General features: G+C 38.6%; 1 protein-coding gene across 1 annotated transcript in view; it reads left to right on the top strand.

Annotated features, from left to right (window-relative positions):
• The window catches only part of LOC124165208, a 500,277-nt gene that overhangs the window by 423,317 nt on the left and 63,227 nt on the right, over window positions 1–13,733 (top strand). Inside the window, exon 8 of the mRNA XM_046542490.1 lies at window positions 4,883–5,339. Within this exon, the coding sequence (XP_046398446.1) occupies window positions 4,883–5,339 (457 nt within the window). The remainder of the gene's footprint in view (window positions 1–4,882; window positions 5,340–13,733) is intronic.

The following is a 13,733-nucleotide window of genomic DNA, read 5'->3' as shown; positions in this document are numbered from 1 at the left end:
CGTCTGGTATTCCTACCGCTGTAATGATCTCTTTTGTATTGGTAAACTGAAAGCTTTTATGAAAGGAAAATGTCATTTTCTAATTTGTTCCGTGGAATTAAAATGTTTCTTCCTCGATATTTTATCTTCTAATGCATCAAGTTTATATTAAATTCACGACGTAGACTTATCGGCCTTAAACTTTCCCCTTATTTCTGTGAAATATCTAATAAGCATGCCCACTTAAGGAATAGCATTTGGGGGAGTTGACGGTCAACAGAGAATTTAAGTTTTGGCGCACGGTGCGGTGTCGGTTCTTTAGAGGTTATAATTGCTCCGTACTAAATGTGCAAGAGTTGAAAGAAGAAATGAGTCTGCAATAGGCTGGTTACTCATCTAATTTTCGATTAATATCAATTAATTTAACTAAATTTGCAGAATTTCAATCGAAATAGTGTGCATCGGCCGGGTATGAAATGACTTAATATGAAATCATGGAGCAAAACTTGGGAGAAATATAATGGGCCTTCAGAGTACCCTTGCGGATTTGATCTGGGGTGTCGATTCAGCCTGATGTGTGTCACGGGAAGTATTTAGCTTAGCATCCCGTATATGGTAGATATACCCCAAAGACAATTCGAGCCTTACTTAGGTACTTTGATAGAACTATGTGATGTGTGCAGTGCATCGTCAGTAATTTCAGACGTTAGCAGGTTGGCCTTCGCTGAGAGAAGGCTAATGATGGATTTGAGTTTTTCTTTTTACTCCAATTCCCATAATAATTCCAATGCTCCATATCTGGCGTAGTGATCGGTAAGGTTTATACTTTTTTCATAGATATTAATTGGATAATCCTTATTAGCCATTATACTTCTTACTACTCTCACAATCATGTCTCTAGTATGCCTGGACAATGGGATGGATCTGAGGAAGTGTTCCGACTCCGCGGAATTATTGAAGAGTGGCAAGGTCAACGAGTCCGAGATTTTTGGCCCAGCTACATCAAAAAGAGTTGGAGTTGGGAAGGATTTTAGGAAAGGGGCATCGCCGTGATGAGGACTATTACGGGTTAGGATAGGGTTGGAAGGATTCGAAGTGGAAGAATATCGGGCCGTCATTGAGGCGACACCAACTACCCCTTGCGGAGATTCACTGCCATATTTACTGCTCCTAGAGAAATGGAAGATATCTGGATAGAAAATTTCCTGTAGAACGATGGCCCAGAAATTTTTCTCTGGATATCTGTACTGTGTATATTGCTTCTATCGCTACTTTGAGGAATATTTAAGCTATATTCGTAAAAGTTAGCTTTGAAATGTGTCAGGCCTTCAACTTTATCTACATACTACCCCTTAAGCCGCATCAGTATTTGATTGAGTGTTGCCATCAAGATAGAAGCAGCCGTAGTAATTTTGCGCATTTATTTGTTAGTGTCAGATGCCTGATCAAGGACCTTAATGAGTCATACATGATTCCCCTCTTTCGTAGTCCAATTTGGTACCACGTACTCCTCCCAGCAATATTTATAGCAGATTGGCTGCTCGTTATTCAGACAGCTCTGGGAAATCACATGTGTATAAACGTTGAAACCGGTTGAGATGAATAAATAAGTATGGATAATTATTAAGGTTGTTTCTATCATTTTTCCATGAATATCCAAAAAGTAAATTCGTCGATAATCTATTGCACTAGTGTTGCCATGCTTATGTAACATAGCCCCTTGGCTTCACCAGCTCCGATGCCGGCCACATGGGCTTTAGTGTCATCCATCGATATTCCCACTAGATGAATAAATTATCATGGCTTAGTTAAACTCATTTTTACGAGGTCAGTGTGCCATGCGTTTTCAGGGTCCAGGTCAATGGGTCACGGGTCTCCCTTGAGGGTCATCCGTCAACGACAGTGCATTCCAAAACTGAAATAACCATAACTTCATTTTCACTGTCCCCAGCCCAACGTTTGCCATTCCACGTTCCTTGCACGTCTCCTCACCCCATCGCAGCCTAACTTCCGCTCAAACACTCTCAATTGTTTTTTTTTATTCTCGCCGACCCCGCTCTCTCATTTTCCACCGAGCGCGCTGTATGTAGGTAGTCGAGATTTTTGACGCGCGGGTCTGGATTTTTTTTCGCGAGGCGCCCTCACCGTAGTGTGGCGCTGCGGAGTCGACAGCTCGTCAAGCGATGAGCTCGGTGACGGAGTGGAAAATAAACGAAGTTAGGCGAGAGATGTCAAACGAACATGCGCGCCATTTTATATTTGCTCTCTTTTATTTTTTTGGCCACGGAAAAGTATCGGAGAGGTCTAGGGATGAGGGCTGAAGAGTATCGCAGCGAATCGACTGGAGTATGCCGGAGGCAATGCAGAGCCCAGTGTTCATCGCAAGCGCGATATGTCGTATCGGGCGGTATTTCGTCCTTCAACACAAGTGCGTTTATTTGTGATGTAAGGAATTCACTATGGCAGCTATTCTCAAGTACTTTTCCTCAAAGACTGCATTTTTTTCTGCATTTAATCTCATTCTGAGGAATCCAAGTCAAAGTATTTTTATATCAAAATTACACTCAAAATTTTATATTTAAGGATAAAATAAATCTTTCATCTTTTTTTCTAGATATTTAATGAGACGACCGTTTTCGATACATTTATACATTTAAAAGACTTAAAAAAGATAAATTGTATGAAAATAAAATTATATCAAACTTGAAAATGATATATAATATCGGAACCGGTCCTCTCACTAAATTATTGGAAAAAAATCAAAATTTGATCACCAGTAGAAGTTGGAACAGTTCTACGACATCGTCCAAATGCATTAACGTGATACGCGTTTTATTAATAAATTAATTGTATCCATAAAAATGCATTTAAAGTAACCTTATTGAGGATACCAACGGTGTTAATGAGATAGGTTCTTTGCAATAAATTACGATGCATAAGAATCGATATTTATCAATTTTACATTGCATTTCGATATTGCATGGATGGTGCATTATATTTTCTGCAGCGAAAAATTTATGCCGCCACGCTACGACGAGTTGACCGTATCGTGGTGGTCGCTTGTGAAAATGTGAGTTTCACTGAAAAATGATTTCTTAACTTAAATTTCCACTCAACTCTTTTATGCTGCTATCAAATACGAGATGAATTGGCTCCTGTTCCGCGGCGAACGTGTTGACGGGTACCAAGTGGGACTAATTATCCTTCAATCCTTTTCCCTGAATTTCCGAATACTGAGTTTCGTCCTTTAAATATCGTCATTGACGGCCAGGACATTTTGAATTTATCGCACGGGGCGTTAATTAATCAAATTTCTCGCTTCTAACTGTATCCTCCTCCACCAGCATGATTGCGTCAATTTCGTGTCCGAGAAGAGGAAAAATTCTGGTTTTTAAGGTTGACAGTTTGTTCTCTAGAAATTTTTCTCTTCTCTTCTTTTTTCATAAAATCCAGTTACTTCATGCTTATTTCATTTCATTTGCCTATGCCAAATTCAGGACAATTATGAGCTCTCAACCGCACGTGTCATTCTTAGCGCTGGCATTTGAGTTATGTTCGTTCAAGTTAGATTTTCCGTTAAATAATTTCCCTGAGAGTAATACTGAATAAAATGCTTGCATTTATGTACTTACTTTCAAAGGTTTATTTACCTGTGAATGGGAAATATAATCTGTCCAATGGTTAATATTTGTTGGTTTAAATCTTTTGCCGAGTTTTTATTAACATAGTTGATTTCAGTTTTCTCTAATTAATAAAATCGTACTTTTCAACAATTTTTGATATTGGTGATCAATAAGTGACAATCTTAGTTCAAAATCTCATGTCTCCCATCAATTTTCTTTACCCTATTATATAAAAATGTCACTTGAAATAAATTCAATTCGGAAGAAAATTATACCATAGATAGTGCTCTTGTTAACTCCAAATTGTCTCGTTTAGATTTTTGAAAATGATGGAAAAGAATGGCGTTATCAAATCTGGTGAGTTATCATTTCAAATATTATTCATTTCCGGCCCATAAGGTTAGTAACTCGATGCTGCTGCGAAAATAGTCGTCATAAATTTCTTATTCTCGATTTAAAAAGTTTTCGTAATGGCAATGACCGAGAGAAAGTGCATAGTAAAAAAATTTCAATTTAAAATATATTTGACCACTTGATGCAATATCGAAGGAGGTAGGATGTTAGTCGTTATGTTACTTTATTTCATAGGTGAGGGTAGTTTAACGTCGTCATCAATATCCTTATATAATATTTCATAACTTATTCCAAATTGACTCTATCATATGGGATTTTCTTCGATAATAATGCCCATAGCCTTTTTGTGGATAATCAACTCAGTTAATCTTTTATTGGTCCGCTGATAAGAGTTAATCGTTACGTGCCGGGTTGCATTGCATGGTAATATCTTCGGGCAGTCAGTATGTCTTAGTCTTAGCGAACGGATATATAATGAAGACGTTTAACATAAGGTTACGCAGTTACGAATACATAAAAAAGCATTAATGTGAGTGACGATACCCAGGTATTAATGAATATTTATTTTAGTGGAATTAATGTCGAGTACAATTTACTGTATTTAATTCACATTATTTATAGGTTTACCAGATGATGGTGTGCCACGTCGAAACCTAGGTCATACATTATTTATTTTATGTATAATTATAAAGTTTTTTAGACCTCATTATGTTAAGTCGATTCCATGAAGTCACGCCCGAGAGAACGAATTTTAGAGGGTGTCCTAAGTTAAGCCATTAAATATTAAATTTGTTTTGTTTGCAAAGTAACCAAGTCTTCTTCAATATGAGCGCGATGCCAGGCTTTTCCATGAGGTTGACTCAGTGACTATACCATAAAATTAAGTTGTTTCTCCCCATTAAAACCGTGATTTGGGTCCTCCGCAGACGCTGTTCTTTGGCCTTGGCGTGGGAGGCGGCGGCGGCGGAGGCAACAAGAGCGACTCGGAGGCCCACCAGCACACCAACCATCACCACCACAAGCACCAGCGGCACCACAAGCACCAACAGCAGTCCCCGGTGCCAGAGGGCGGCGGTGGCGGGCGGCAGGGCTCCTCCAGGCACAGTTCTCCGCGGCGTTCGGCGGCGGCTGTCCTCAACAGCTCCGCGTCGGATGGCGTGGTGTCTGGCGAGGAGTCGACGGCGGGCCGCGGCGGCAAGAAGCAGTCGCTCACCAAGTACGAAACGGCGCACTTTACGTTCGGCGGCTTCGACTGGAACGTGTGCGTGTACCCGACGGGCGACGGGTCGCCGGCCTCGGTCGAGGAGGGCCGCGGCACCAGCGGACGCCGGAGGGGAGGATCCTCAACGGGACGCATGTCCGTCTACCTCAACAGGCTCACCGGTAAGAGGTTCTTTCCAGATTACTCATGAGTAGAGATACGTGAAAATCGCACTTTAATTTTTATTCTATCGCACTTTCGATAATAGTTTATCGCATTTTGTAGCGTCTATTTTTTATTTTCATAATGAGGTAGATGACGATAAAATGTAGTGAAACACAGTTATATGACAAAGTACAGAATATTTTTTTTAATAATTATGTTGTAGAACAATAATAAATTAAGGAAAAAGACATAGTAGCGGAGGTGTAGCTTGCCCGCGCCCTCTTGTAGTTCGCGGCCACGTAGAGTCCCAGCCAACTGGGAGCTGGCCAGTCGCTCACATGCTTTAAGCGGTGAGTGTCGGCGGTGCATTTAAACTGCGCTCGGCACAAAATGTACGAATTTTGCCGTCGAAAAGGCAAATTTGCGTAAAAATATCTTAAAAGTCCAGTTATCGCATCTACGTCGCATTTATTTGCGCACATCGCATCAATATCGCATTTGTGATTTTCATGCATCTCTACTCATGAGTAAACCACCAACCGCGCAATACGTACGCTTTAAATAAAAGAAGGGGAAGGTAAAGTGCAGACTTAACCTTCAGATTTTTTCCCTAAGTTTATTAGGAGGTTGAAATACCTGAAATTTGAAAAGACAATTCTTTCAACCTTTAAGATCGTTTTACAAGGGGCAAGTACTTACACAATCTGAAGTGTGCACGTAGGCGAAGTCAAAATTTCGTCGTGTAAAGCGGTGAATTGCTAGAACACATGCGAGAAAGCGTGGACGTGAGGTGGCTAAATAGCCATTCGCGCAATTCCACGCAATTTTAGAAATTAATGCAGTTCTAACCTGCGCAATTCCGTGCCTGTCTAAAACGGCCTTTATAGTTGATAAAAAAAATTTGATACAACGTTCCCTTCTCTTGAATTATGAATAATATTTCGCCAAGAGCAATTTTCGCCATCTTATACCACCTTAGGGGTTAGATGACGTTGGGGTGTGTGTGATATGATGAACACATAAAAGTAGTATGTTAAGATAGACATTTGGATTTTAAAATTGCAGAAAAAAATTTGGCTTGCAAACCTATGATATGACGTTGGAAAATTTTAAGTTTAAACACAAAATATTCAAGAACCGGTTGATCTTAATGAAGTAAAACATTGAACAATTTAAAAGAACATTGGTAACTAGGCAATACACTTTTCACACAAATATCATATTTCCAGGGCTTGTTTTTCGCTTCACTATTCCTCCATCCAGAACATTCAGCATCTCGTCATCTCAGCTTCTGGTCATCTTACCCCACGTTGTCATTTTGATTTATAAGTTATTTATAATTACTCTGGTTTATCTAAAAATAATTCTGCAGGCATGGTACAGCGACATAACGAGCTGTACTTAGAGACTATTTTGGAAAGAGTAGAAACAACATGCCGTAATCGAGTGATTCCTTACTCTGAGAACAGCAAAAATTACCATCACGCGTGAAGAAAACACATCATGTCCGCTACTCCTCGCAAAACGATCTGACCCGCCCTCCTTTGCACTGAACTAAGTTACTAATCGCCTGAGTTCCAAGAAGAGCTAGGAGTTATTCTGCTAACTATGAATGCGTAAGAAAAAAATCGAGTTCGTCTTCTTAGCCGCTTCGTCGTCTTGCCCGACTTTCCCATACAATGAAAGTGGTTTGCTGTCCTGTGTGTTTGCTACAACAGGGTCCATTATCGCGTAAATTATTAATGAGTAAAATTGCCTCGGTGGCAGCAACTTAAATTTCTCACCTGCCAAACCTAAGGTCGCACGTTCGAGTCCTGCCAAGGTAGATTACCCCTATTCAGGATATGAATGTTCGCTGTTGCCCGTTGTTACTTGATACAACCCACTCACTGCTACGGCCTTATTTTGCTGTTTTCGAATTGATGGAGTTAAATAAACTGATGGTATGAATGAAGAAAGTAAAATCGAAGGTAAAGAAGGCTGAAAATCTTCACGTCAAGGTCCAAAAATACATTTTCTTAGATACATGTATTTCAAATAATAATCTTCATCTTAAAAATCCATCAGTATAGCTCAGATTGGAACAATGTTTGGAAAAGTAATTAATAACGATTGTGCAACTTCAACCACAGAAAGCGGTTTTGAATTCCACATAACGGCTTTAACCCTTCCGTAACTATGCCTAGAAAACATCCGCGAATATATGGGGTATCTCAGGCACCCCATTTATAGTTCGTAAATTATGTTATATTTTAGTCTTTCCTGTAATTCAACTCCATGACTCTTTTTTCATGATATAATATCTTGTTTTGTATTATTTATAAATACTTTGTAGGCTACATTTAGGTTTGTGCATTGTTTTTTGCAAAGTGGCAGGAATCTTTCATATTTTGCTTTTGTAACAGTACATTGACTATCGTGGTATGAAAAAACAAATACAATAGGTGCCATCATGTAGGATGCTGGCGTTATTGAAGCTATTATGTAATAAAATGTATTGCATTCAACTTTTATCCCTGCACTTATATAACAAACAAGTTTTTTTTTTCTTCCCAACAGGTGTGTGGGGTAGCTCACAGTCAGTTACCCAATAGATAAAAATAAAAGTTTTTAAAAACAATTTAAATGTTTAAAAAAATCATTCGTCGCCTAAATAACGACAAAGCGGTTGAGCTCAAATACAAAAAATATCAAAGGGACAAAATTTAAAAAATATATACGTTAACATCATTTGGGGTAACTGATGTGCCCCTCGCAGTCACGGAAGGGTTAATATTAAGTCATTCGTCATACCCACTCAGCGAATAGTTTCACTCCGTCCCTAAACTTTGCATTTACAGATGTTGTTTTATTCATACTTCTATCCTCCCCTTGAAACAACTGAAAAACGTTAATAGCCTAATAATCCATGGCATTGATATGTTGTGGCAATTAATGCTATCATTGATGTTTGAGATAAAATCATTATTTCCCAATTTTTATTTGTGATTTTCGGTTAGATACCATAGTTTTGGAAAGTACTTGTTGCGCTGTTAATCGGATATCCAGGATCAAATGAGAAATGGCGCGGTGATTTAGGTCTGATAACTGGATGTTTGGTTTAGGTTACCCAAATGCGGTGAAAAATAAGTTCATTACACATTCCATTCTCATGAAAACATACACAAACACAGAATATGCAGCGGAATATTCCGCACCGAGGAAAATTTACTGTGTCTCTATTGATAATTTCCGTGATTTCTCTCTTTTTTATGTTCTTTTATTCATCCGTTTTCCAAGGGATTCTTGCAATACCCTGCATAATTCATACAAAATATCCCATCATTATTACATTTCTTTACTCTTCCCTTTAAAAATGGCCTCATGACTTCAAGGTTTACAATGGACATGCTAAGGTAAGGTATTTTATCTCGGTTCCATTAATCTCCCATCGCAAGTTCTTCAAATCTCGGAAAACATCGAATTTCATTGAAAAAAAATACATTTTTCAAGAGTTTTCCCAAAATCTTTCAGCGTTTACAGGAAAGGTAGAATCAACCGAGCTGGGGGCTGAATATTTGTTAAAGAATTCAATCGTCAGCCAAGGGAAAGGCGTACCGGAAACCAGCGTTGCATCTGCGTGGTGATCAATTAAATGTCCAAAATCGAAAACTATGTTTGTATGCTCACACTGGAAACCACACAACTCAGATATGATATCAATTTTAGATTTTGTAACCCAGATAAACAGAATAGCATTCAAATATCCTGAAAAAATTGAATGTAAGTGGAGATTTCAACGTACCTACCTTCTATAGATTGGAATCTGTTTCACAAATCCACTGAGTTACTTCGTCGATACAAGTCCGAGTTACTGCTCATAAACTTGAAACTTAGCTTTTAAATGGATGTGCCAACGATTCGGGTACTTAGGGTACTTGGTATAATTTCTCTTATTTTATTTGAATACGTATGGCTCATGTGCGCAATTCAATGAAAAATTAAATAGGCTATTTATTAATCAACGCGGTTCTTAGGATGTGTTTCCATTTCCGTGGTCAAACGCGCGCCCTCTGCATTCTCCTCTCCCGCCACTCTGCTTAGTTCATTTTCCACGAATGAGGCATAGTGGATATATCCATCGGGAGTTGCGTGGGTGGAGACTTTGACAGTGGGTTGATTTATCGCGGCAAAGCAGTTCAATCCGTGAAATATTAAATCCCTCGCCTTCTCGCGAGGGTAAGAAAAAAAATAAAACACGCTCTTGTGGGGTGGCTCGCCGGGGCACTTAGGAAAAGTTGAGTTTTATTTATCGAGAGAACCTCGATACTTTGGCGGAAACCATTTGAGGGAGGAAAATCTATTTCCTTTGGCTTCCTCGTTGAAACTTTTGCTCGCCAACACTCGGAAGAGTATAACAGGCTATTTCAGATTCATCATTCTCCTAAAAGTTACAATGGCATGGCATTCCTCGGTGATTAGGACTTGAATGAATTACGGTGGCAGTCCGAAAATCCGTGATGGAAATTTAATGCAATCCAGAATGTTTCCGTGGTGGTGGCGACACTTAGTTCGTTCTATCGCCGGAGATTTCTATTCGTAATTTTCATACGTTAAGACTTAATTATCTTTTTTGTATGATAATGATGTAAATGCGTTCAATTATTAATGAAATTTTATACTTATTCTTATTCACAGAAGAATATTTCTCCTTTTTTGTGAATTTCGCTGTTTTTACATTGCGTTATGTTTATTCATAAGCCTGCTGGAAAAAAAATAAATGATCCATATTATTACGTCTGCCCAGTGACAAACCTTGAATGATGCGTTTAACATTAATTTTAGCCGAAACGATTGTCGTGGAAAATATTACATAATTTTTTATGTGCGGAGATTGCGTAGGGCCATGTACAAAGAGTTTCATGTTATCAACAAGTTTTTCTCTTTCATCGTTCTAAAAAATGATATCAACATTTATTGCTTACTACACATAATTTCGATTAGCTATTGCCGTTATCTCTTCGCTAAATCTTGTCGCAGGTATTGGCAATCATGAAGACAGAATTCGCTCCATCCGGTTGAAGTTTATATTTTCACTTCAATTCCCATCGATTGCTGCTTTCTTCATCGAGGACACATTTTTTCTGCGTCTTCAATTCGCATTTATAACTCTAGTAAAAACGGTATTGAGGAATGTGAGGGAATCGTGTATCACAACTCTTTTTTTGTGATGAGTGGATCTCGATTGTGGCTTAGCTTGAGGACAGTGTCCTTACTGAATTGGTGTTTTTTCTCCAACGTCAATGGCTTCTCGGGTGAGTTTTAGTACCAGCAAGGGGCAGTTGCCCTTGGCAGAAATTCTTATGTTTTTTCGATTCCATAAAGTCATTTTGGCATTTTCAGATGTACCCTTCGACCTCCAACTCGGATAAATCGTTCAAGAATGCCCCAAAAGGGACATTTATACAAATTTAACATACTATAATTTGTACTTTCAAATTTTATAATCTTATGTATTATGGTGCTATTATTAAAAATACCGTTCAACAATGGTATCACAATTTTTGTACTCCCATTCGTCATACATTTTGTTATCGAATCACTTTTTAGACTATAATTTTCTTCATTTTTATGGTTGATAAAATGTTTAATGATTCTTCCTATCCATTTATTTTCAATTTTCATTCATTTGATGCTGACTAAAATCTCTATGCTAAAATATATCTTTAATTATCGCGTAAAACATCCCCGGCTGGTTATAATTCTTTAATCCATGGATTCGGCCCGTGGATAAGATTGTTTTGATTCGGATTAATGATTCAATCTCGCACCTTTAGTCACTATTCTAGCCCAAAGCCCTGTTTGGTTTGGTTGGGAGACTGTCAAAACACGAAACTGGCTTAATTTTCACGCGAAGGCGTGGTAAATTTATAGGAAAAAGACATCCAAAACCGGGAGATTCTGCAGAGCTGAAATGTCATTCGGAATAAATTTCAAGTCTTCACTGGGTGAATGTCTTCAGCTATTTTGAATGGAACCCACAATATGACAGATCGATAAGATTATACATAAGCAATGCGACTTGATATGATTTATAAACTGGTTTGGAAGAAGGAAGAGAATAATCAGGTTGGACCGTAAGTTTTTTGCATACTTAGTTGTTAGCTGTTTGGCGAAACTAATGGAATAAAGTGTAATATTTCAAACCCTGCCGCGTGAACGGCGGTGAAATATACAAGAATTGCCATGAGAAAAAATTCCCCTGGACCGGGAATCGAACCACGGACCTTTGGCTTTCCGGGCCACTGCGCAGACCACTACGCTATCCAGGTGCTTTAATTCCTATGGCAATTCTACCGGTTGTGGCTTCTTGGAAGTCCTTTCTCCCTCGCGTTGCCATCCTTGATGGACCGCGAGGGCTCAACACCTAGTACCTCGGCCTGAGCCTCGGTATGATTGCCATGGGAATTAAAGAACCTGGATAACGTAGTGGTCTGCGCAGTGGCCCGGAAAGCTAAAGGTCCGTGGTTCGATTCCCGGTCCAGGGGAATTTTTTCTCATGGCGATTCTTGTATAATGGAATAAAATTTGAATGGATGAATGAAAAATGTCTGTAGAGGAATATTGAGAGAATTTTTCCTTTCTTTTCACTATCCAACCCTCTCATTTTAGTTTCCGTAAAACTGGAATTATGGAGCCTCTGAGAATAAAAAAAACTTCAATGACAGCACTGGCCACTAAATAAATACCTTTTTCTGTTCCGTCCCTTTTTGTCGCTCACTGTTTTCAATTTTTTATTGCATGTGGTGGCTGAAAGAGTGAGGAAAAATTTTACGTTACTTTGAACCGTTTGAACCGCAACGGAGGGCAGCGTTTTGTGACGGTGCGCATTATTAAAAAACCGCTGTAATACAATATTCACCCGCTGGGAACAACTTCACGCCAGAGGCAGCTTTATTCATCGGCGCAAAAATACCTGCGCATGGGCCAAAATTCACTGTCTTTTTATAAATCTCTCAATTTATCATGTTTGTATCCCTTCACTGAACAGTGTTTTGTCAATTTTTTCCATGCCATTTTTAAGCAATATCTTTTTTTGTTAAATCTTTTGCTGGCATCGAATCGATTAAATTTAGGGCGTGTGGGTATGGTGGATTCATCCGTTCAAACGGTGTAATTTTTCATTATTTTAGTTTCAATCAATAGCGCGGTCGGATGGCAATCTATTTGTATAACGGGTAACTAATTACTTCCGTTGCAGGGATTTTTTTATCAGCTTCAAATCCTTTGTATCAGAAAAAAATAATAATTCCTTTGTATCCTCATTGTATGGAAAATCCGGCCTCCGATGTGCAAGATATCTCGATGAATTATTAATTTAATGGATATAATCATTTGCCTTGTATTTTCGCGTTGGTTGTACCAACTCAATTGCTCGTGGGCTTTGCATAACATTTTATGACGCACGTGCTGACCTCACCCGCGCAGCGTTCGTGATCGAAGCTACGATGGGGAGACTCTTCATCATTGGGGTATTGACTGAGTGAAGCTAAATGAAGCAATTCCACTTCGTTATAAAGCCATTGCCGTTCCGTGAGGCAGATTTACGATTGCTTTTCGATTGCAAGAACACTTATTCCACCGTTCCTGCTTCAAATGAAGAGTTCGAAGTGGTTGCGATGTCTTGGATCGAAGCCCTTTCAATTTCCCGTGTCTTCCTCAACTCTACTTCTACATTGCAAGCCGAAAAGGTACATGCTGGACGTGCACCTTGCCTCCGATTGTCAACCTTCTTTCGTTAGGTTCCATAAAGTAAAATTTTCATTGGAGACGTACCTTATTTTTCGACTGGAGGGAATCTGCACTTCTTCAATTCTAACATTAATAAAATCTTATTTTTTTACTTCATCATGGACTACCGTAGATAGTAACTCGTTCGCTTTGGATGGGATCTGAATTCATTTCTCGAAACTGCTCAAATTGATTGCACAGCGAGGTTGAAAATTCTCATGAGAATCGGTTAATTGCTAATTCGATATTAAAGTGCCTCTCATGTTGGAATCGATGTCAATAAAATTATTATGTTTTTCTTTCAATCGTGCAATCATTTTTCAGGCTGTATAAATTAGTGCATTTAAAATACATTGCTGTACAGCGTTTATAAAGAGATACCTACTAAATTATAAAATTATAGAAATGTGAGATTAATTACTTTCAGTGGAAAGGATATATTTAGAGTAATAATTGCGTGTTTGAAAACCCCCAGCTATCAATGGTAAATGCTACGGAATATTTTTATATTTTCGTTGAAATAATGCTATTGATTGATACGTTTTGTATCCTTTGGTGTATTTTCGAGTGGTCGAGAATTTAATTCGTTTTTGTCGTTTTTAGAACATTAATTTCTTTGTTTATAGGCTTCCATTTGAGTT

This window comes from Ischnura elegans, chromosome 1 (assembly GCF_921293095.1).
Source record: "Ischnura elegans chromosome 1, ioIscEleg1.1, whole genome shotgun sequence".
Taxonomy (NCBI): domain Eukaryota; kingdom Metazoa; phylum Arthropoda; class Insecta; order Odonata; family Coenagrionidae; genus Ischnura; species Ischnura elegans.
The sequence above is the reverse complement of the archived record's forward strand: the minus strand, read 5'-3'. Positions and strand labels throughout refer to the sequence as shown.